Here is a 21,168-nt window from a genome sequence, read left to right on the forward strand (position 1 = left end):
GGTACAGACAATGTACTTTGAGACCATTCTTTACCATTTCTAACACGCTCTTTTAGACCCGATGAGCCAAAACTGTTACTGATTGAGTCCGTCAATCCTGAACCTCAACTGCTGAACGAGGCTCTGTGGCCTCTCTAATTGCTGTTGCAGCTGAGGACGAGACTATTGACTCCGCTGATCTTACCGCCTCTTTCCTTGAGTGGCGGTCAGGATGGTCCTGGGCCCCGGGGGCAGGAAGAGGGTGATGGCTCCCAAGGAGAGTGCGCCGTCTTCCAAGAACCAGGCAAGCGCTGGTCTGGCTTCCGCTTAAATGGAAGAATCAGGAAAGGAGTGGTTCTCTCACCCGCCAGTGCTTGCAGGCCAGTGAGGAAGCACTGAGGAGGGGACATGAAAGCCCGTGGGAGGGTGTTGGGATGAGCCACTTCCCCTTTGCTGCTCATGTCCACACGGCCAGGCACTCGCCCAGAGGATTCGGGGAGAGAGTCCCGGGAAACCCTGCTGCTTTTACTGCCCGCCTCCCTTGTGCTGCCCCCCCCCCCGCCCCCCCAATGGACCTACCCGAGCAGAATAGGAACTGCTCTGGAAAGTACTGAGGGCCCCCTGTGGGTTCTCTTAGAATCCTGGTTTGAGGCAAGATTGTTGCCCTCTTTAAAATCTCTGCATGCCGGTGAATTCATGAGCCTCCTGGCGAAAGCAAGACAGAATCACTTCCTGTGCTGAGTCATAGCCTAGATCTTCAGGTAGAAAGACTCAGCTGAGCAGCAAGTAGAATCGAATCAAGCGAGCGACTTCTGCCACTGGTGTTCCCCTGGCAAGTGATCTGGGGGAGAATGTGTTGCCTCTTTATTAGATTATTTTCAGGAAAACTCTCCCTGACCAGCAGGTGTTCTGGCCAATACTCCAGCATCTGTGTGGCTTTCTTTCCACCGGGGCCCACCTGTCTGGAACTGGCGGCAGGGTTGAGACACACCTGTGGGAGAGTGGGCCTGTGTGTGCACCAGACCCTCTGTAGTCTCTGCTTAGCCTGGCAGGTGACCAGATGATTGTTCATTGTTTTAAATTCCCCAAAGCTTCAGCCACATTCAATGTCTTGCTCCATTAAGAACTGGCAAGTGCTATGAAGACTCAGCCTCCCAGAAGTCAGCTCTGCAGCTAGGCCAAGGGCACTGCAGACCCCTCCATGGGTACAGGGATCAGGGCCTGGACAGGTTTTGTGCCTTTGGCCAGCCAGAGAGCTCAAGTTCCCATTGCACTCCCAGAATTCCCACAGTGGTCACCAGGCCCACTGAGTCTTCCACCCGGATCTTGCCTCTGAATGATGTGCTTTCTCCCCATCCTCTTGCTGTCGTCCCGCAGGGTGCGGGCTGCACTGCCCTCGTGGTGGCCGTGGTGGCCCGGAAGCTGGAGCTCACCAAAGCGGAGAAGCATGTTCACAACTTCATGATGGACACTCAGCTCACCAAACGGGTAAAACACCGCCATCCACATCTTAATGGGGGACTTCAGACAGACATGGAGGCCAGTCAGAAAGGAAGCAGTCACGCGGTGTAGGCTGGGGACCCCAGACACCGGCCACCCACCTCCACAAAATGGGCACACGCCTCAGCGCCCCAGGTCCTGTCTTCTCTCACATGTCCGTGCGAGGTTCAGGCAACCGAATCGTGTTCCCAATAGTTACGTCTAAAGCATGCAGAGGTGTAACCTGCCCCCTCGCCTAGTGGTGATTGAATAAATCACCCCACAAGAAGCAGTGGTTTGTTTATGCTCAGACATTTTCATGATTCTCATGAGGAAGGGCAGTGGAGACTCTTAAAATGGTACTGGACATGTATCTAAATCCAGGCCTTTAAAAATCATTACAGACAGTGCTGTAGGGCCCACATTCCCAAGTAACATCATTTTCCAACTTTCCCTTTTGGGTTTTCCGGTTAACGTTCCTCACGTGCCCCCTCAATGAAAGTGGCTAAGAAGGATGCACCCTGAAAACAGGCAGGAATGGAAAGCACTCAGAGCGGAGAGTCTGGCACCCCGCCGGGCTGCCGGGGAAGAAGGGCCCATCCAGAAGGGGCGGAAACAGCGGGCAGGACGGTTGTTTCATGGCAGCTCTGGTGGACCGTTCTTTGCCAGCTGCAGGCTGAAGGAAGGTCATCATAGGATCTCCTGCAAACCCCCCTCTCTCTGAGATGGGCAAGAATTCAGACCCTGTGCTGGGGTCATGGCCGCCCCAGCAAGTGCTTCTCATGCAGGACGGGAGCGGGTGGAAGGGCCGTAAGCGACTTGATTTGGGTTTGTGTTTTTGAAAGCTGGAGAACGTATTCAGTGATCGATGTTGCAGCGCAGTAAAAAGTGTGTTAGAGACAGAGGCAGGAGGGAGAACAAAGAGAGAGAGGACAATGGCAGGGGGTGCGGGAGCTCTCGGAGAAGGCAAGGGAGAGCGCGTGGTTGCCAAGGCCTCTCCAGTTTCTCGGTAGACTCATTCACGGTGCGTGATTGTTTGGTCTTTGATTACCTGTACTGGGCTCTCTGAAGAGCCCCCTCCACAGAGGTCGCAGGGAGAGCGCACAGACGACCCTTCTCACGTTGCTGGCACACAGGTGTTTGCACAGCGGCCCCTCGACAGTGATGCTGTGTCACAACATTCGTGTGGTGCCACTGGGACTCGATTCTGTTTATGGTAGCCTGTGGTAAGATCGGTTTCCTTATACATCTTTTCATCTCAGTTCCAAGAACCTGTTGACAATGTTAAGTGAAGACCCACTGCACATGGTACACTGTGGACCTGAGGTGTCGACTGGTGGAAGAGAACAGCCTGTGACATCCGGGGGGCAGAATTGTGCCAGTGCGCAGGCCAGCTGGGTGTCACCCTAAGCCCCGCAGCCCCACGGCCCCGTTCAGGCCTGCAGACAGCGGGCAGAAGTCATGCCTGGTCTTGAGCAAATCACAAAAGTGACTGGAACACCTAAACGCAGATATACTTGTATCTACTCTCCTGAAATGACTTAGTACAGGAGTGAGGACAAGATTGTTGCCCTCCGAAACCTTCTCGGAAGCTGTTTCCTTAGAGCGGAATCATTAACAGTTTCTCTGTCCTGGTTTGCGTTTTGAAACCAAGGGTGTACTTGTATTTCATGCTGTTTGTTTTGTCCTCTCCACTTTTCACTGTGTAAATCAGACTGTAGAGGAAAATAAGCCAAGGGAAGCCAGCTCCCTCATACGACAGGAAAATAATCAATTTTTCTGCAACACAATTACAAAGGAGATGAGATTGTGGTTGCTTATTTCAGTCTTTCAGGAATAATTCTCCAAAATTCTCCTCAACTCAGTCCACTTCACTCCTTCAAAAGTAGAACTGAAAATCAAATCAACAAATATTTGTTGCTCACTCATGGGTGCACGGCTCCTTTTAAATCAGATCACATCTCACTTTTCTGAGATCACGTAAATCTGTCAAAATGTCCCTTTAATGCCTACCGTCTTTTCCCAGAGAACCAAACCATGCGAAGTAGGGGTTCAGGTGGGGGCGGTTTCAAGGCCAGTGGGACTGGGACTCCCAAAGGTTCTGGGACATAATCTTGGTCAAAGGGAACCGGCTGCAAACGTGGTCTGCTCGGAGAATCCCACCGTCCTTCCCCGGGGGTGCCTTGTCTACCCTCTGTCGTTTCCACGTGGCCCCAGTGCGTCCAGCTGTGGTCGCTTAGGGTCGGGGCGGGGGGCCCAGGCCCAGTCTGATCGTGAGGGTCTGGTTGTGGGAGGGGCTGGTCACGGTGTGATTCCCGCCCTCTCAGGAGTGAACAGTTAGTTTCACGGTTAAAAGCAGTCTCTTACCAGGATATGCAAACTTTATCCTTCAAACAGCTAAGCAAAAACAAAAAGAAGAACTGAAACCTTTTCGTCATAAAAATATTCAAACTGCCTAGTGTTTAATCATCCCGTCTGTCTTGCTGTACCAGCTTCAGCCCAGCCTTTACTACGAGAGTCACAGGGTTTTGTGTGTTTGTTGGGGGAGGAAGGGGTGCCTGGGGGCACAGGGTAAGGACTCGGTTTCTGGTTTCCTTGGACCCGAAGCCTTTCTTCTGTCACTCGTTCAACTTGCCAACGGCGTCCTGATGGCGGCGTCACGTCTGTATTCAGTGCCGTTGGATCCTCTCACATGGACTTTGCACTGTTCCCACCACTGTCACTGTGTAATCATAATTTATTGGTAACCTCTGGGCCGTTAGGTAATGTGCATGTAAATGACACATGCACATTAGGGAGGGAGACTGTAAAAAGGATGTTAGTTCCCCATCTTTTCTCCCACTTGACACTACATGTCCCCATCTCTCCGTTTCACATAACTGAACACATCAGCCACGGGGTCACCCATTCTGGGGACATCAGGATGGGTAAGGGGTGGTTCCCCCCACCCCCACCCCGATCCTTACCACCTGCCCTCAGAAGGCACCTCTCCTTTCTAAAGGCAAGACAGGCTGCCCAGGGATGCCGGAGGCCCTAGAGGCACCGTGGTGAGGAGTCGCTCTGCTTCCCGTGCCTCCTCCACGTCTGACCCTCAGCAGCAGCCGGTGTGTGCGGCCGGCTCAGGGTGCGTCTCTTTACCCTTGCCACAGGGGTTCTTGCTCCAAATACGTCATCCAAGCACATTTCCCATGAAATCAGTGAGGAAGACCAAAACCAAACCTGCATCCTCCCTAAATTAGTTCCTTCTCCTGACTTCCTGGTCATCTTATGATGTCAGTGTGTGCCTCATGCCTGAAAACTTAGCACCATCTGGACCAGGGGGGCACCAGCAGTTTACGGGTCTGATTCGACCTGCTGAGGCCACGGCCATGCTCACACGCAGGGCTTCCCAGACCCTCTGCACCACCATCCCTAGAGCCACCATTGCCCCCGTCTTGCCCCATGGCAGCTGCTGGCTATCTTTCCTGCTCCTGCTGGGCCTCCCTCCCCCAACTCGTCGTCCTCCACTTCACCTCCCCGCGGACCTCCTTAGACACTAAGACTTCGTTCTGAACATATCAGCACCCCGTTCAGAAACCTTTAGTAACCCCTCTGCACCCGCTGAACAGTGCTAAAGAAAACTTCTCTTTAATCATGAGCATATGTCAAAGTTTTTATCACAATCCTGCTGGAAAAGCAGAAATTCTTGTCCGGCAGACCAACTCAGAGGCTTATTCATGGTAGGACATTTTATAGGAAAAGACAGGTAGCGCTGTTGTACCAGGTGCAGGAAGTCTGGTGAAGGGCCACGAGATTCAGGACTGACAACTGGTTGGTCCCAAGGGTGAATTCCCAGAATAGGTCCGAATGTCTTTAACGTTTATCAGACAATCAATTGAGCAGTTACCAGGAATGCTAATTCCCCTCAGAGGGGGATTGTAGATTTTGCTGCTGATGAGGGTTTTGTCCCACACCAGACATGACAGTCGTCATAGAAACCAAGCTTGTGAGCTGGGAGGACCCTCAGGGCTGTGCCTCTAGGCCCAGCGAGGAGGAAGGCTGGGCCAGCCATGCACGGCCAGCGAGGTCCTGGCCAGGGCAGCAGTCTGTTCTCAGGCCTGCGGGCAGCTCTCCAGCCGCCACCCAGCAGGTTCTCCAGGGCGATCTGTTCCTTGAAATTCAGCATGGGGTTGGGGTTCTGTCCTGCTGCCGAGAGTAGCCAGGTTACCTCCAACCTCACTGAGCATCGCGTAAATATTATTATAGAATCAGCCGCCATTCATTACCATGCTGCTGTGGGGAAAGAGTTCAAACTCCAGTTTTGAACCATGGAGATTCATCTTGCTCCCTGCCCTAATTTCCCACTGGCCACAGGGGTAGAGCTCCCACTTCAGGGCTGGCTGCTGGGTGAAGTGAGCAGAGGAGCCTGGGGAGGGAGCACGGAGAAGGGTGGGATGGGAAGGGGAGAGGGTGTCAGAAGGGAGATGAAAGAGATGGCACCGCAGGAAGTCTGTGTGGCTGGGGGGTGGGGGGGCTGGCAGAGGGGAAGACTGGCCAGCCTTGCTGCCCAGCTGTGTCTGATAGACACCTTTGGGCAGGAGTCTGAAGGCAGACAGAGCTGGCTTTAGGTTCTCAGGTTGTGATGTCCACAAGCTCTCAGTTAATCTAAATGCAGCCTGTGTAGGTCCTTCAAGTCAAGTCACACCTAACGTGCAGTCTCACCTTCCCTTCCCTGCCCCCTTCTCCAGCCTCCTGGGCAACACCCTTTCCCTGGGCAGTATAGTGGGTGTACTGTGATGTCTTCCAGCTGGCATGGGTGCCTGTCTCATCCCGTCCTGTGTTCCGCCTACAGCTCTCAGTCCCTCACAGTGTCGAGTGGCATGTCGCCCCGGCAGAGAGGGGCCTGAGCAAGCCCTGATGTGGGCGATGTGGCCAAGGGCTCGAGGAACAGGCTTGTGTGTTTCGTTTGGTGTTCTCTCTTGTTAGCAAGGAAGGAAGAGAAAGAGGCTGACGTTTATTTGGTGTTGGGGGGAGAATATTAATGAAGGTACCAGGCATTGAAAAGCACTGTGGCCACACTGCTATGTCGGAAGTGTACTCTCGTTTAATCAACTCTGCAGTCCCATTTTATAGGTGACGCGAGGTGGCACTCGCATCATCTCTAGACACCTTCCTGATGAAATTTTCTCTTGAAGCATTTATTACCTGACGCTATGTTATAAACTACATGCTGTCCCCACAAGATTATACACTCCACGAGGGCTTGAATGTTACCGGTTTGTACATCTTGGTATCCTCACTTCCTGGAACAGTGTCTACCCCATTGTAGGGGCTTAGTAAAAGCTTATCTTATTCATTAATAAGAAAATTGAGTCCCAGAGGGGTTTCATAACAGGTCCAAGAAGGAGATAGTAATTGTATCCACTTGTGAGGATTTCCTGGGAGCTAATAAAACACTGTAAACACAAAGTGTTTTTGCAGAGCCTGGCACACAGTAAGTGCTCAGTAAATGTTAGCTGTTGCTATTATTTGCAGGATCTTATTTGGATGACTTCCTTACTCAACCCCTTTAATCTTAGAGCCCTTCCTAAAGTATGTAGGTCACTGAGCCCGGTCCTTGGCCTTCATCGAATGAAAACGTACATTTTTTTGGTAGAAAACACATGGAGAGGAAACAATCAGCTCTTGGGCTCATGGGCTTGGTGAACTGGATGACCAGCTTCCACGCACAGAGGCCCTCTTCTAACCATCCCTGAACCCGTCTGCTGGTGACCAGCCTCGCTCAGGTTTGCCCAGTGCCCTGACCCACCCCAACCCAGGACCACCTCTAAGCCCTGGTGGCCCCTCCCGCCAGGAGAGTTCAGAGGGTCCCCAAGCTTCCATCCAGGGCTCAGCGAACCCCAGGGAAGGCACAAGACCTCAGCTGCTCCCCACCCTAACGATGCTCGTCAGCCAGGTGAACTGAAGGGAGACCGTGGTCACAGCAGCGGTTACTGTCCACCTGGGAAAGCACAGTGCAGTTAAAAGCCTGTTTCTTCTTCTCTAGCAGATATTGATCTTAGCTTTGTGCCAGGCTGTTCACTGGCAATTAATTTCGGCATCAGCACCAAGGCTCGTATTTAACATCACTTCCCGAATACTCAGGGGTGTCCTGTCCAAACCGGTAAAGATGATGTGGCTGCCTCTGTCCACCAGCCGGGCCATGCTGGGGCCTCAGTAACTCACCTTTGGGCTGACGTTACATGTGGGACATGGACGCCCTGTTCCGTCATTGCTGAGTGAAGGCCAAGATGATTTAAAAGTTTCTAATGTCCTTTCCAATTCCTTGATCCTGGAAAACAGGAAATAATTTTGTTTGTGTAGAGATGAAATCTAGCCAGGTCTTTCTTCAGACCTCATGAAAACCTTCTGCTCTTCTTGGATCTGGTTCTGCTTTGACCTTGACGTTGGCTGGTTGTGAGTCTGGCCCTCACATCCCATCTCTGAGACTGTTTCTTTTTAAAGGGGGGTTTAGGCAAGATGATAGTAACCAACATCAGTTTGTTTAGTTTGTAACTCTTAAGTCCATGTTGACTCAGTTTGTCATTTTGAACTTTACAGTCTCAGTCTGTGTCTCGGTTTCTTCAGCTATAAAATGGGGGTAATATCAGTACCTGCCCCACGGCGTTGTACAGATGACCGAGTTCACGCAGGGAAGGTTCTCAGGCTTGCGCTAGCCTGGTAATGCTAGCCGTTGGCTTCACGGTCAGCACCGTTATCACTGCCTCATTTGGGCCTCATAACAACCCTTAAAGTCGAGATTCATTTTTCCCATCTTACAGATAATTAAGTGTTTAGGCCTCAACTGCTTAATAACTACTGGGAGAGGAATTCACTCACACGCTTTTCGACCGCAAGTGCTTGCCCCACACCGCATGGAGACCATGGTCAAAGGCCCCTCCGCACCGGCAGTCCTCCCCTTCCCCATCCGTAGAGGCGACCTGCGGAGCTGGGGCCCTGCTGGGCCCAAATGCAGGGCAGGTTTGCCCTATTGTTTCTCTGTGAGGCTTCCCTTGGAGGCTGAGTACCAGGGGAACTGCAGGTCGCGTGTCTAACCACCCCCCCCCAAAAGACAGGGGTACATGCTACACAGAGAGAAGGGGTTCTATTCTGTGTGGCCTGGTCACCATCCACTCCAGGCCCTGGGCAGAACCCCAGACCACCCCCTCTTCCACCTCCCCACTTCTCACCTGGACACTCACTATTTCTAGCTTATACTCACCCTTACCTGCTTCCTTTAGAGCAAGAAGTTAACAGGGGCGGGCAATTAAGTCCTTAAAACCGTTTTCACAGTGGATTTTTACTGAACAAAAAAAGCAATATATTTATGTCACTTAGACATTTCTGAGAAGACTTAGCTGTTCTTTTAAAAATATCACTTCTGCGCCAGTGGAAAATGTAATCCAACCTTAGTAATAAGTTTTTAAAACATACACACACGAAAGTTATCAGTCTGCAAAACGATGTTTCCTAGGCCTTCCCACATGTCTCAGTGTTTTAATGACGTCCCATCTGTTGCTGTCAGTCTGAAGAAGCAGGCCTGTACTCTCCAGTTTTATTAAAAATCCTTGCTGGCTAGTAACTTGATTTCTACGAGGCTGGCCTACTTACTTCCAGGCCCCGGGCCTGTGGGTCTGTGCCAGTGTGTGTGGCCAATGGAAGTGGGGGTGGGTAACCAAAAATCTGTTTAGTTTGTGCTTAATAAGAAATGTTTCCTTTTGCTCTTGTTACTAATTGCTGAAGATGTCTGTGTTTGGACTGAAACTTTGTCCCCAGCCATCTGGCTGCCACTGATATGTCTCATCTCAGTCTCGGGCCGGGTGATATCAGCGGTTTCCATGCCAACAGATGACAGCGTCATCTGTTGAGACGAGTGATTGTGGCGCACAGAGGAGCTGGCCTTGGGAGAGTGGCAGTTCTGTTTCCACACCAGATATCTGCACTGGTTCTCAGATACTGGTTTACATTACTCCCCTTTAATGCCACGCACAGGTCCGTGTAAAACTGAGTGTCAGTGTTTCTGGCCATTCGGGGAGAGAAACAACAGTCTTACTAACACCTATAGTTCCGTTTGTTGGGAAAGACTTTTCCTCAAAGAGGGCCGGACAGATCTCCAGCTGATAGGAAATCTGTTTACTCTCCAAATGCAAGAAAGCACCGTGGGCAGGAAGCGGCAGTCTCAGGTAGGGCTGGGACTCTGCGTGCAAGAACAGCAGCGTGCATATTCATCCATTCAGAGGGAGCCCCGGGCCCCCAAGGCTTGTTAGTGCAGCTTGTCTAAATATAGCACCAGCAACAGCAGTCGAGAGGCAGTCCTGAAATAATTAAAAAGGAACAGGAAACACCCTGAACTTCAGGCTCCAGTGCACTGTGTCTAACACAGGATCAGTGGGAGATGAATTTTAATTATCCATTCTAAGAGTTCATGATTTGATTAAGGAATTAGATCACTGCAGAATTGTTTCCTTATAAAGTAGACTGTATCAGCAAACAGAAAAACATGTGAAACTAGGAAAACCAACCTTAGAGCACCCTGCTTTATCCACTTTTCCCTAGATCAAGAATGCGGCAGCCAATGTCCTCCGGGAGACGTGGCTCATCTACAAGCACACGAAGCTGCTCAAGAAGATCGACCACGCCAAAGTCAGGAAGCACCAGAGGAAGTTCCTCCAGGCTATCCACCAGTGAGTATTCGGGGAAGCCGGGCCCCAGACGGGAGGGCTGGGACCCCACAGTGTCTCCTCGTGCACTCAGGGGCACAGGAGAAGTGCATCCTGTTCCACTCAGGGAGCCTGGGGGTTGCAGTGAACGGAACACAGGTCAGTCTGTCCACCCAGCGCGCCTGCCACTGCCAGACACTGGACAGGCTGCTGGGGAAGAAGTGTAGTGACACAGTACAGGATGAAAACAGTGTTCTGACCTGGAGGTTTTGGGGGAACCCTGAAAGCCAAGAGTACAGCGTCCGAGGTGGAAGGTGCAGCTTCGAGGCAAAGAAGCCAGAAAACGGTCTGGGAGGAAACCAGAGTGACTGAAGGCAAGCATGCATGGAGGCAAGAACCTGCTTTCTGGGGCACCTGACAAGCCCTTGGTGCTGGTCGGGTGTCACCCATGTTCGAGGTCCCCACACTGGGTTCCAAAACCAGATGAACTGATGTGAATGTGGAGACCGTTCGTGGGACTAACCCTAACAGGCACTCAAAGACCGTGGCTGTTGCAACTCTTTCCCCACAGACTGAGGAGTGTCAAGATGGAGCAGAGGAAGCTGAGCGACCAAGCCAACACCCTGGTGGACCTTTCCAAGGTGAGTAGCCAAGTCTGAAGACATGCCAAAGAGGTCTCAGATGCTGGTGTACTGCTCGAGCGTGGCTGTGAAGACGGGCCATGTCCAAACTGCACGGGGCAGGACGGGGAAAGCAAAGAGCAATTCCTCCTTGATTCAAACACTATCTAGGTTCAAGTTCTTAACATTTGCAGTCTACTAATGCGTCTTGTCTTTTAAAGCCTGGCATTTGTTTCTTACATTCAATTGTTTGGGTTTGTCTTTGCTTGGAATTAATTAGCTGCCCTCTCAAAGCGTTTCAGCAGGCCGCGCTAAGATGAGCTTGAGTTTGCACAGGGCAAAGCACACCGGAGAGAACTGGCTGGGGACAATGGCCATGATGTTGCTGAGGTCACACCTGGGAAAATCCTTCCCGCTTGCTGTTGTAATTGGACATCCATTCTCTTGCATCCTTCAGTCTTTACAACCCAGCTGTTACAATCCCCACTTGGTGGGGGGTGCATTTCTTTACTTCTCAAGAAGCAAATAGCCTATGGTGAATATAGAGATGCCGAAAATGAGAGTCCTCCTTTGAGGACCCCGGGGCTGGATATCACCCTCTCATTCTGCATTCCTGGCACTGAGCTGCTGTAAACGCTGTAAAGAAACTTGTTCTTTTTTGCAAATCACTGAAGTCAGGGAACCTATGGCTGCCCTGCTGGTGGAGCTGAGTGTAGGAGCCATGGAAGCGAGGCCTCCTGCCCCAGCCCCTTCTCCTCATTGACTCCGGATAGAAATTGTATATCAAGTGTACAGCCCAGGGCCAGGCAAGCAGAATATTCCAGCAGATGCCAGTTATCACAGTGGCACACGTTCATCCCCTGGGTAAGCAAGAGAAACTCCCTCAGGCAAATTAAACACCCTTTGAAAAGAGGGTGCAATCAGAGAAATTGCTGGTTGTTGGGCCACATGCTGGCCCCTCTTTCAGTGAAGGGATGAAGCCAGAGAAGGAGCCTGCCAATCTCCGGGGGGTGGGGGACTCCTACCAGGGAATGAGCGGCTTGTACAGGGAGCCACAGGCCTGTGTGCCTTTGCAGCGAGTGCTGAAGTGGAGTGCAGGGCTCCAGAGAGCCTGGAGGCGGGAGCCCCCAGAGTCTTGGGTATGTTCCACATCAGAAACCTACTGGGACTCAGTGTTAAAGTGGAGGCATTTTATGTTAAGGATACCAGAAAGTCTCCTTCCAGGCAGAACCTCACAGCTGGCCTGCGGTCAGACATCAGGAAGGAACTAACTAGAACCCAGGAAATGTTCTCTCTGCTCTCTCCTTCTGTTCAAGTGCCTGCTTCAGTTCTCTCTCTTTCTCTCACCCTCCCCTCACCTTAGACAGCTTTCTGTGCCCCTGTCTCCACATCGGACCACAGCAGGCCCCAGTCCAGAGAGTAAGTGTTCTGGGGCTAGCCTCAGGCAAAGACAATGGACTGCCTGTTGCTCTTCATTCTGAATCTCAGAAGAAGTAAGATGACTGGCTGCTTTGGATCGTGTGTCCACCCTTAGACCAATCAGCCGTGGCCAGGAAGAGGGTCATGTAGGGCTAACACCCTGTGAGATGCCGCAATGGCCCAACAGCATGCCTCAAGATATTTCTTCTAGAAGTAGCAACGTTTCCTGCCTCATCTCTCAGCTGGCAGGAAGTTCTCCCAGAAGGATCAGGCAACCCAGAGTTTCAAGCCTGCATTTCTTCAGTGCCACCTGCAGCCTTTCACAGAGGTGGGGCTCAGTGCAGATCAGACTGGGTGAAGCAAGAAGCGCAGTGAGCTGGAAGGAGGCTCATGTGAATGGGGTGGGGGAAGTGAACATCAGTAATCTGGGAGCCAGTCCCTGGGAAGAAGGGTTGTAGAGGAGAGAGGGTTAACGCCAGGCATGGGGCAGGTGTGCTGTGAGACCTGGCGAGAAGACGAAGCTGCCATCCTTTGTCACTTCCTCCCTGGGGACTCACCCAAGGTTCTGGCAGCAGCTTAGCGTATGTCCCATTGATCCACAGTCCCCCTGGCCTCCTGTCACCAAGCAACCAAACAGGGGAGCTGATAGTGCTATGTTCTCTCTCTCTCTCTGCACTCCACCCTCCCTCCCAGCTGCCCACCTCGCAGCCCTGCCCTGTGGTCCCCTCTAGATGAAGAAAACATCACGTGGCCTCGAAGTATTTGTTGCTGTATTGAATACATGGAGGCAGGGCTGGGAGGGCCTGGGCTCTTTGTTTGCTAACTTCAGTTTCCTCAACTGAAAGGTAAGAACAGTTCCTGACATCTGAGGCCTAAGTGAGCAAATGAGATGCTCTCTGTGAAAATGCTTTGTAACCCACAAAGAGTTTGCAAATGATAGTTCTGATTACGAATGCAGGTGAAGAAATCAAGATCACAAGGAACAAAATGACTGTCCCAAGGTCAAGCAGCTGGCAGTCGTCAGCACTGGGGCCTGAGACCCAGGGCCCCGGACTCAGTCCAGCGCTGGTCAGGGCGCCCCTGTGGCTGGGCGCATTTGTGGTTTGTACATTCTGGGAAGAATGGAAACCTTGAGGTTTTTGAAGGTTAATGAAGGAAGCACTTTGCTTCCAGAGCCACCCTCTCCTCTAAGGGTGTCTGTAAGGGTGTCCCATTCCCCCAAGGGCAGCCTTGCTTTTGTTCTACCTCTGTGGTGGCCGCTTTGGGGCCCGAGGCAGTTTCTTGTGGGGCTCGTCTCTGCTGGGAAGGTGTTGCTCAATCTTCAGTCCCTTTTCCCCATCTTCTCTCTGTTTTCTCATATTTGCCACCTTCCTTTTCTCCTCTTCTTCCTCTCTCACCTTATTCCTACTCTCTGGGCCCCTGAGGGCACCAATGTTTCTCATATTCTGGAATAATTTGAAACTTCAGGTGAAATAGGATCAGAGTACCACTGGCAGATGGCCAGAAGCCTCAAGAGCCACAGTACCAGTGTGGGGGCGGAGCACACAAAGCCAGGGCAGCCTGGCCCTCTGCCGTTGCAGCCAGAGGGGCACGTGGGAGTGCAGAGATGCCCATGAACCTTGCTCCCAAGTCTGATATCACACTTTGAGGGAGAGATGTGGCTGTCACATGGAGGAAGGTTCTACACACCAACCCAGGAAGCCAAATTATAATCAGAAAGTTGCCAGATAGAAGTGGAGTCAGAACTAGATTGAGCAGTGCGTCGCAGACTGCTGGGTGGCCCTAGCTGGAACTACAGTGGTTTAGTTCAGTTAAAGGAATTGAAATTGGGGGATATTTATGGGAGGGGAGGGTGGTACTTTGGTCTGGTGAGGTGTGCGGGGTGAGGCAGAGGATGACGCCCAGGTTTCTGGTTGGGACAACCTGATGGATGCCCCCGGCCCCCACGGAGATGGGGCTTCGGCAAAGGGCAGGTTCGGGGAGGAAAATGGCACCCTTGGCATGAGCTTCCTTTGTTTAGCTCTGCTTCTGACCTGGTTTTAGGACTTAATTCTTGAAGCCCAGTTTATTTGATTATTTTTAAATGTTATTTTATTTTCAGTTCCCTGGAGGCACCCCAGTCTTGCTCTCCTGCTCACATGACCTCTTTTCCATCCGTTCACAGACGCTCGCTGAGCACCTGCTGCAGAGCCAGACCCTGGCTGGGCCCGGGCGTCTGCTCACCTTCACACGCCCCGCTCTCCTTTTCTGGTGGGAAACTCAGAAAAAGCTCATGGGTGTATGGACACAATTGGGGGTGCAGAGGGTCTCTTCCCATCAGTAACACTGCTGCCTTAGCTACAGGATGGCAGGGCCAGTGACATTTTATGTGGGCCAGTACTGTATTCATTCACTGGCTCCGCCAACAATTTTTAGTGACAGCCATGTGCACCAGACCCCCTTGCCCTATATATATTTGTCCATCGAAATTGTTAGTTGAGCATCTCTTGTGTACCAGACACTGTTGGTTCCCTGGGACCCACATCAGTGGGCCCAATAGGGAAACGTCCCTCTCTGGAGGACAACAGCAATAGCCCAAAGAAACAGTGAATTTGTTCACGCACTAGAAGGTGGTTTGGAAGGCAGAAAGAGTCAAGCAGCGTTAGCGGGACCAGCAGTGGGGCGGAACGAGGTGTGGTACTGAGCAGGGTGTCAGGGAGGTGGGATGTTTCATTGAGAAGGTGATTTTTAAGGGGTACCTATTGGAGGTAAGGCTGTCAGAGGTGAGGTGTGGTAGGGGAAACCAAGATTCAGAGAGGTTAAGGGGCTTAAGGGAGGGCACACAATTAATGAAGTTCAGACTTGTCCCTGAACCCTGGCCTGACAGCTGTAGGTCCATCGCCTTACCCACTTCCCACCACAGTGCCTGTCTCTCATCAGCAGTGCCAGTACCATATGAGCTGGGAGGCTGGGTACAATGAGAACATGAGAACAGCTTAGAGACTCGCTCCATTTAAGAAAAAAATGTGCTGCTGCTTTTCCATGTTACATATTCTCTTATATCTTGTTATAATTAATATGCATGATTTTTGTAATGAGGGGGGAAAAAAAACATTTTTCCCCTTGAGCCTCTGTGTCTCCAGGAAAGTAAGCTGCTGCCGCCTCCTCGGGGCATGAGCCGTGGCTGGCGTGGAAGTTGCTCCCATTGTAATCTGGAGGAGTTTTTCATTTTCCCCATTGCAGAGTTCCCTGTGATGACCTGTCATCTCCCTGTCTCTGGCCTCTCTGCCTCTCTGTACAGATGCAGAATGTCATGTATGACTTAATCACAGAGCTCAATGATCGGAGCGAAGACCTGGAGAAGCAGATTGGGAGCCTGGAGTCCAAGCTGGAGCATCTCACCACCAGCTTCAACTCCCTGCCCCTGCTCATCGCGGACACACTGCGCCAACAGCAGCAGCAGCTCCTGTCTGCCATCATCGAGGCCCGGGGTGTCAGCGTGGCGGTGGGCACCACTCACACCCCACTCTCCGACAGCCCGATCGGGGTCAGCTCCACCTCCTTCCCGACCCCGTACACAAGTTCAAGCAGTTGCTAAATAAACCTCCCCATTCCAGAAGCATTACCTATAGGTCTTAAGATGCAAATCAACTCTCTCCTGGTCGCTTTGCCATCGAGGAACACTGAGACCAGGGGATGTAAGGAAGAGAGACCGAGCTCACTGATTGACTCGTGTTCATTCAGCGTGCTTGGTTCGATACGCCTTGAAACCGGAAATCTAATCTCTGTTTAGGTGCCTCTACTTGGGAGCAGGAAGCTGAGCTGACAGGAAGCAACGCCCCTGGCAGGGCCCTTGCTGCAGAGTTGGTGGAGAACAGAAATCCACGCTCAACCTCAGGTGTTCCCACGGGGGCAGGGGTCAGATGAGCTGACACGGCCAACGGTGAACCGCCCAGAAGAGGGGCCCGCTGCGGGAGGGGCGCGCCAGGCGCAGGAAATGGCTCCTCGCCACTGGGGTCCTCCAGCACACCTCCCTCTTTTTCTTTTGTCTGAGGAAACTGCTGGATGACAAAAGGAAAAGAGAGCTGCCCACATGTTGCCCAAACAGGCATTCTTTCTTTCTATATCTTATACAATCGTAAAGCCCAATTTAGACAGAATAATAAAAAGCCAGATTTTCCATCTAATATCAATACCCACATAAACCCGTGTGTTTGCGAGTGTGCTCACACACACACATCCCAAACTCAACCGGGTCTACTCTTGTTTGAACTTGACCCAAATGAAAAGGGACCTGGCACCTTGCCTTACACACAGTAGGACTAGTTTGGGTCAGGGCACTCCCTAACTGTGGGCTGAGCTGGTTTGAATCTGAATGTGGGTGCTCTCAGTTCAGGCCGTGTGCTGGTGTTGGCCACGTTCTGAGCTTCCCGGAAGACGCAGGTCCTTCAAACATGATACAGGCGGCTCCATCCTGGGCGTGCGCCATGTTTGCTTGGTTCGAGATGATGCTGTTGACATTCTGGACAGACAAGTGGCCTTCTAAAAATGGCAGCTTTGCAGAGCTTTCCTCTTATGTCCCAACAAGTCATGTTCCTGGGGAGCACACAACCAGGTGTGTGCGTGAGGGATGGGGACAGGACCTGCACACACGTGTGCCTACACTTGCACTGACAAGTGCAGCCCGGTGACACCTGAGTGCTGTCTGGGGGTTTTCTCAGCTAGGTGTTTACTCAGCAACAGGTTCCCAGATCCAGATGTTAGGGGTACAGGGCAGTCGGTGCCTCATGTGGTCCCTTCTACCTGACCTGAAATCATCTCAGAATGAAAGGCTCTGAGAATTAAGGGAGCCTATAGGGACCTGCGGGTCAAGCAGGTTGACACAGATGCATGGATTTGTCAGCAGCCTGTCCCTACTGTGCTGTGTTAATCTTGGTGCAAAACTCTCCTAACATCTCTCAGTCTCCAAAAGACTTCAGAAACATTAAGATCCAGTGTAGGGACAGGCCTTGCGAGGAGGGGCCTGTGGAAGCAAAGTAGTTCCATTGCTCCCAAACATGCCCACATATCGCACGTGTGGTACAAAAGCATCGTGTTATTCGTTGCTTTCTCATTCTGAGGTCTTTGCCTTCTGTTTGCGGGGAGTTAAATGGTACTGCATGGAGTATTTTATCTGTTTGGGGCAAAACAAGACTGCTGTGTGTGTGCGGTTCCCTGCTGGGTCTCACTCTGTGCAGGGACGTCGTCCCCTTCCGAAGGCGTGTCAGCTGCACAGGCTCCTCTTTGGCAGGCTGGGCCTGGTCTTCGAAGATCGGGGTCAGTCGAAGGTAGATGACCCTAGGACTAACGCCACTCTTTCAAGATCCGGGCTCTTGCTAAACATCTTTTATCTATTTTTATTGCTGTTGCTGTTCCTTTAATGGTCTCATGTTTATTTTGACAATCCCTTTGAACATTTTCATTGGTTGTTTTGAATACCACAGACGCCACACTTGCTGTTGGCTTTTTTTTACTTGTTCTTTCAGCTATTGACTACCTGAAAGATCCCTCTCTTTTATGTCCCAAGGATGGTGTTCCTGTTTTCAGTGACAGCTCAGCTGATCAGATCAGCAGATGTGTAAACAGATGAAATAACCATGCGGTTTCTTTGTGGCATCAGTTTCATTTCACCAAGGTGAAGGCCACTGACAGGTCAGGCTGGGAGTGCCAGTTCTGGTCATTTAAGCTACAGACCCCCACTGTCAGTTTCTTTTTGCACTTTCCAGTCAGCCGCAGCCCTGCGGTGTGCACGCACACACGCACACACACGACAATTCTGTCTGCATTTCCAGTGAATGCCGCGCAAGATCACACTGCCACTCCCCTACCCAAAAGTATGCACAGACCGTCACTGACCCACCCCAGTCTGTGGATGATTCTTTGATCCATCATGAATGTTGTGCACTTAGTTAAACCCCCAAAGACCAAGCTAGCAACACTAATAAAGGGTGTGGCTGGATTAGTTTCCAGTGCCAGTAGCCACTGACATCCTAGAAACACATGGACATTTGGGGCATGACTTGACCTATTGGTAGTGCAATAGCTATGTATTGTTGGCAATAGAATACTTACTCTTTCCCAAAAACGTGGCCAAATTTGCATGTTGATCCTACAATGGTAAACGGAAGGCTGCTTCTCTGCACCAGTAATTCAGCTTTATGTGGGAAGTTACCCATTCTCCTGCAAGTACAATCAACCCTTGATGACTTTGCTATCAATTATCCAGGGTGTAGCTCCCCCAGGCATTCCTCCCACAGCCGATCTCCTGGCTGATTCCACTGTGCTTCAGCATTGCAGTCAGATGGGAAGAGGGCACAGGTGGATCTCATACCACGCCTTATTTTCAAGTTTGACAGTGGAGGAGGTTTCATATCTACTGAAGAAGTGGCCGTCTGTAAAAACTGTGAGTTATGGTAACCTCACTCCAATACTGAACTGGTTGGGTTCTGCCCGCTCCTGGGAAGCTGACCCAGTGGCAGAGCCCTACTATAACCTTTCTGGTGACTTTGTGACAGGTTATAGTGCCCTAATGTTCCCCAAAATATCAAGACACTTGAATTAAAAATACAGGGCCACCCTCTCATCGCTTAAGCCATATTATAGCTCCATGTACTGTAAAGTCAGGGATGTACTGTGATATTTAAGACCACTAATCTCAGTGGGATTTCAGGACATAGCATCAGTTGGTAAATCTTACCAGACTAGGGGCTCACTCCTCCTTAGATTGGAGTCCAAATATAAGTCACCTTTGGCTCAAAGGCCCACCTATATATGACAATCATGAATAAATTGTCACAAAGTATCTATGAACTGCTTTTGCCATGCTGATAATATAACTTCATGAATTCATATCTTCAGAAATGCTCAATATAATCCAAAAGAGCAAGAGGTTGCGGCCCTGAGTCATCACTACGGAGTGACATCAGCAGGCGCCAGCGGCACCACCTGGTAACTGGAGGCGCAGAGTGGGTGTGCCAGCCAGCGCTGGTGCCCAGCAGGTGCCGGCGATCGTTGTTTGCGAGGGCAAGGAGGAACAGCATGAAGGAAATAATGACTTCATATACTTGAGGATTTCCCCCTTAGATTTTCAGTAATTTCCTTGTAAGTAATGATGGAACAGAAGAAAACTAGAAAGTCAGAAGCATAATAAATAAAACTCTAACACTGCATCCATATCTTTGGCTGATAAATATCACCACCTCATACCTCCACTTATTTGTACTTAAAATGAGGATAATAGTGAATGTTTTTAAGTAAAAATATTCAATAGATTTAAAAAATGGAATCACTATTGTCCTCAACAACAAACCAGACTGTCTCATCCACACCTTGATGTTATGTCTGAAGGCAATCAATAGTTACCAAAAAGTAATTATTATGTATCAACTAGGTAATGAGATGAACAGGGAGAAATACAGGAGGAGCACACAGTCCCAGGGCCTCTCCCCTCTGCAGAGTGCACCTCGACACAGTGCCCCCCAAACTAGGAATCAGTGTTTCAACCCAGACCAGTGGTGTCACCCCACCACAGCACCACAGCTGGGACCCCAGGAAAGCACTGCACTACCATTAGGTTACTGCTCTTTTTAAGTTACTGCTTTCAAATCCTAAAACATATGCCTAGTTCCATACAGTCATTCCACTTCCCGGAAAGTCACTGAGAAGCAGATTAGGACCTGTTAGCGGGCGTTTCGCTGTCTCTATGGACTCTGCAGTGTTTGGTTTCGGTACCTTAGCTATCTGGTGGGTTCCTAGTAGGCACAGAGCCGCCCCTCCCCTCCCCCTGCCCCTGCAGCTCGATGATGCTCTGGACAACATCCCTTCCTTCTCTACTGCAGCCAAAGTAATCGTTATAGCAATGGGATTACTGATACCGCTAAGAAAGGAGTGTCCCAGGGAGAGCAATATGAAATGTCTGCCTCTGGTATAGAATATATTAATAGGTGAGCGCTCTTCATCCCGAAAGCTTATGCCAGGTTGCATGAATAGAAATTAACATTAAACTCCTGTGGACAAGTAATATGTAGATTTTTGCTGAAATAGACTGAAGCTCATTACAACGTATTCAGTGCAATGATAGATAAATATATACAGACTAGAGAAAAAATAACTGTGATTTTTTTTTATACCATTACTGGAAGCACCCAAACATGAACTGGAGTTCCCTCTGAACAAAACCATTATCAGATCTTCAACATATGACCTCTAATCTAGGTGCCAAGCGCTCTGCGACACTTACTTACACACCTGAGAAATGCATTGTGGAAGCTGTAATCCTGGACCTGAACCATGAAACAAACGAAAGGGACGTTGTGACCAACCGAGCTGATGGAGGAAAAGCACAAGATTGAACATCAACCTGAAGTTAGGATCCCAAAGAGACGCTGAATTTATAGCAAAAAAAAAAAATCAACGACAAATCAAATACAAACCCAATGAGAACACCTGACATCCAGATCCACGGACGAAGGACAGGAAATAAATGACAGTCTCTAGCTGTGTCACACTATTTCAGTGTTTGAATCCCAATCAGCACCCGTTCACCATCACCAACACCGCTTTTCACGGCGCAGCAGCTCGGTGCTGGTCTCTGACTCCCGCTCTGCACCGGCCAGACGCGAACAACGGAAGGGCATGCTGGGGTGTTGACGGAGGAAACGTTTTCATGGCGAACTCAGAAACTGAAGTGTTTATGTTCAGAACCAGATGAGCTTCAACATGAATTTGCATCTTGCCTCTGTACCGCTTGCTATTTTTTAATGATAGGAGAAAGCATATCAGTTTATTTTAAATATAAAATATATTGCTATATTACAAAATATATTGTAACTTTCAATTAATGTTTTGTATCAAACTGGTCTTTGGCAGGCCGAGTGTCCGCCTGCAGCCCAACGACTGTTTCTGAGTACACATCACCGCTGGTGGCGGCCGACCCCAGAGCAGGGGCCTCAGCCTACAGAACTGCTGTGTCCTAA

At 50.5% G+C, this 21,168-nt stretch overlaps 1 protein-coding gene across 8 annotated transcripts in view; it reads left to right on the forward strand.

Moving 5' to 3' along the window:
• The window catches only part of KCNN3 (potassium calcium-activated channel subfamily N member 3), a 140,426-nt gene extending 119,824 nt beyond the window's left edge, over positions 1-20,602 (forward strand). For 4 of the 8 annotated variants that reach the window (XM_037050631.1, XM_037050637.1, XM_037050636.1 and 1 more), the window contains exons 5-8: positions 1,357-1,467; positions 10,033-10,160; positions 10,708-10,777; positions 15,456-20,602. In XM_037050631.1, the coding sequence (XP_036906526.1) occupies positions 1,357-1,467; positions 10,033-10,160; positions 10,708-10,777; positions 15,456-15,752 (606 nt within the window). In that variant the 3' untranslated portion in view covers positions 15,753-20,602. The remainder of the gene's footprint in view (positions 1-1,356; positions 1,468-10,032; positions 10,161-10,707; positions 10,778-15,455) is intronic. The other 4 variants (XR_005067179.1, XR_005067178.1, XM_037050632.1 and 1 more) reach the window with 4 other exon arrangements.
• The last annotated feature ends 566 nt before the right edge of the window (positions 20,603-21,168 follow it).

This window comes from Sturnira hondurensis, unplaced genomic scaffold (genome assembly GCF_014824575.4).
Source record: "Sturnira hondurensis isolate 20B ecotype Veracruz unplaced genomic scaffold, ASM1482457v3 Scaffold0006829, whole genome shotgun sequence".
Classification (NCBI taxonomy): Eukaryota; Metazoa; Chordata; class Mammalia; order Chiroptera; family Phyllostomidae; genus Sturnira; species Sturnira hondurensis.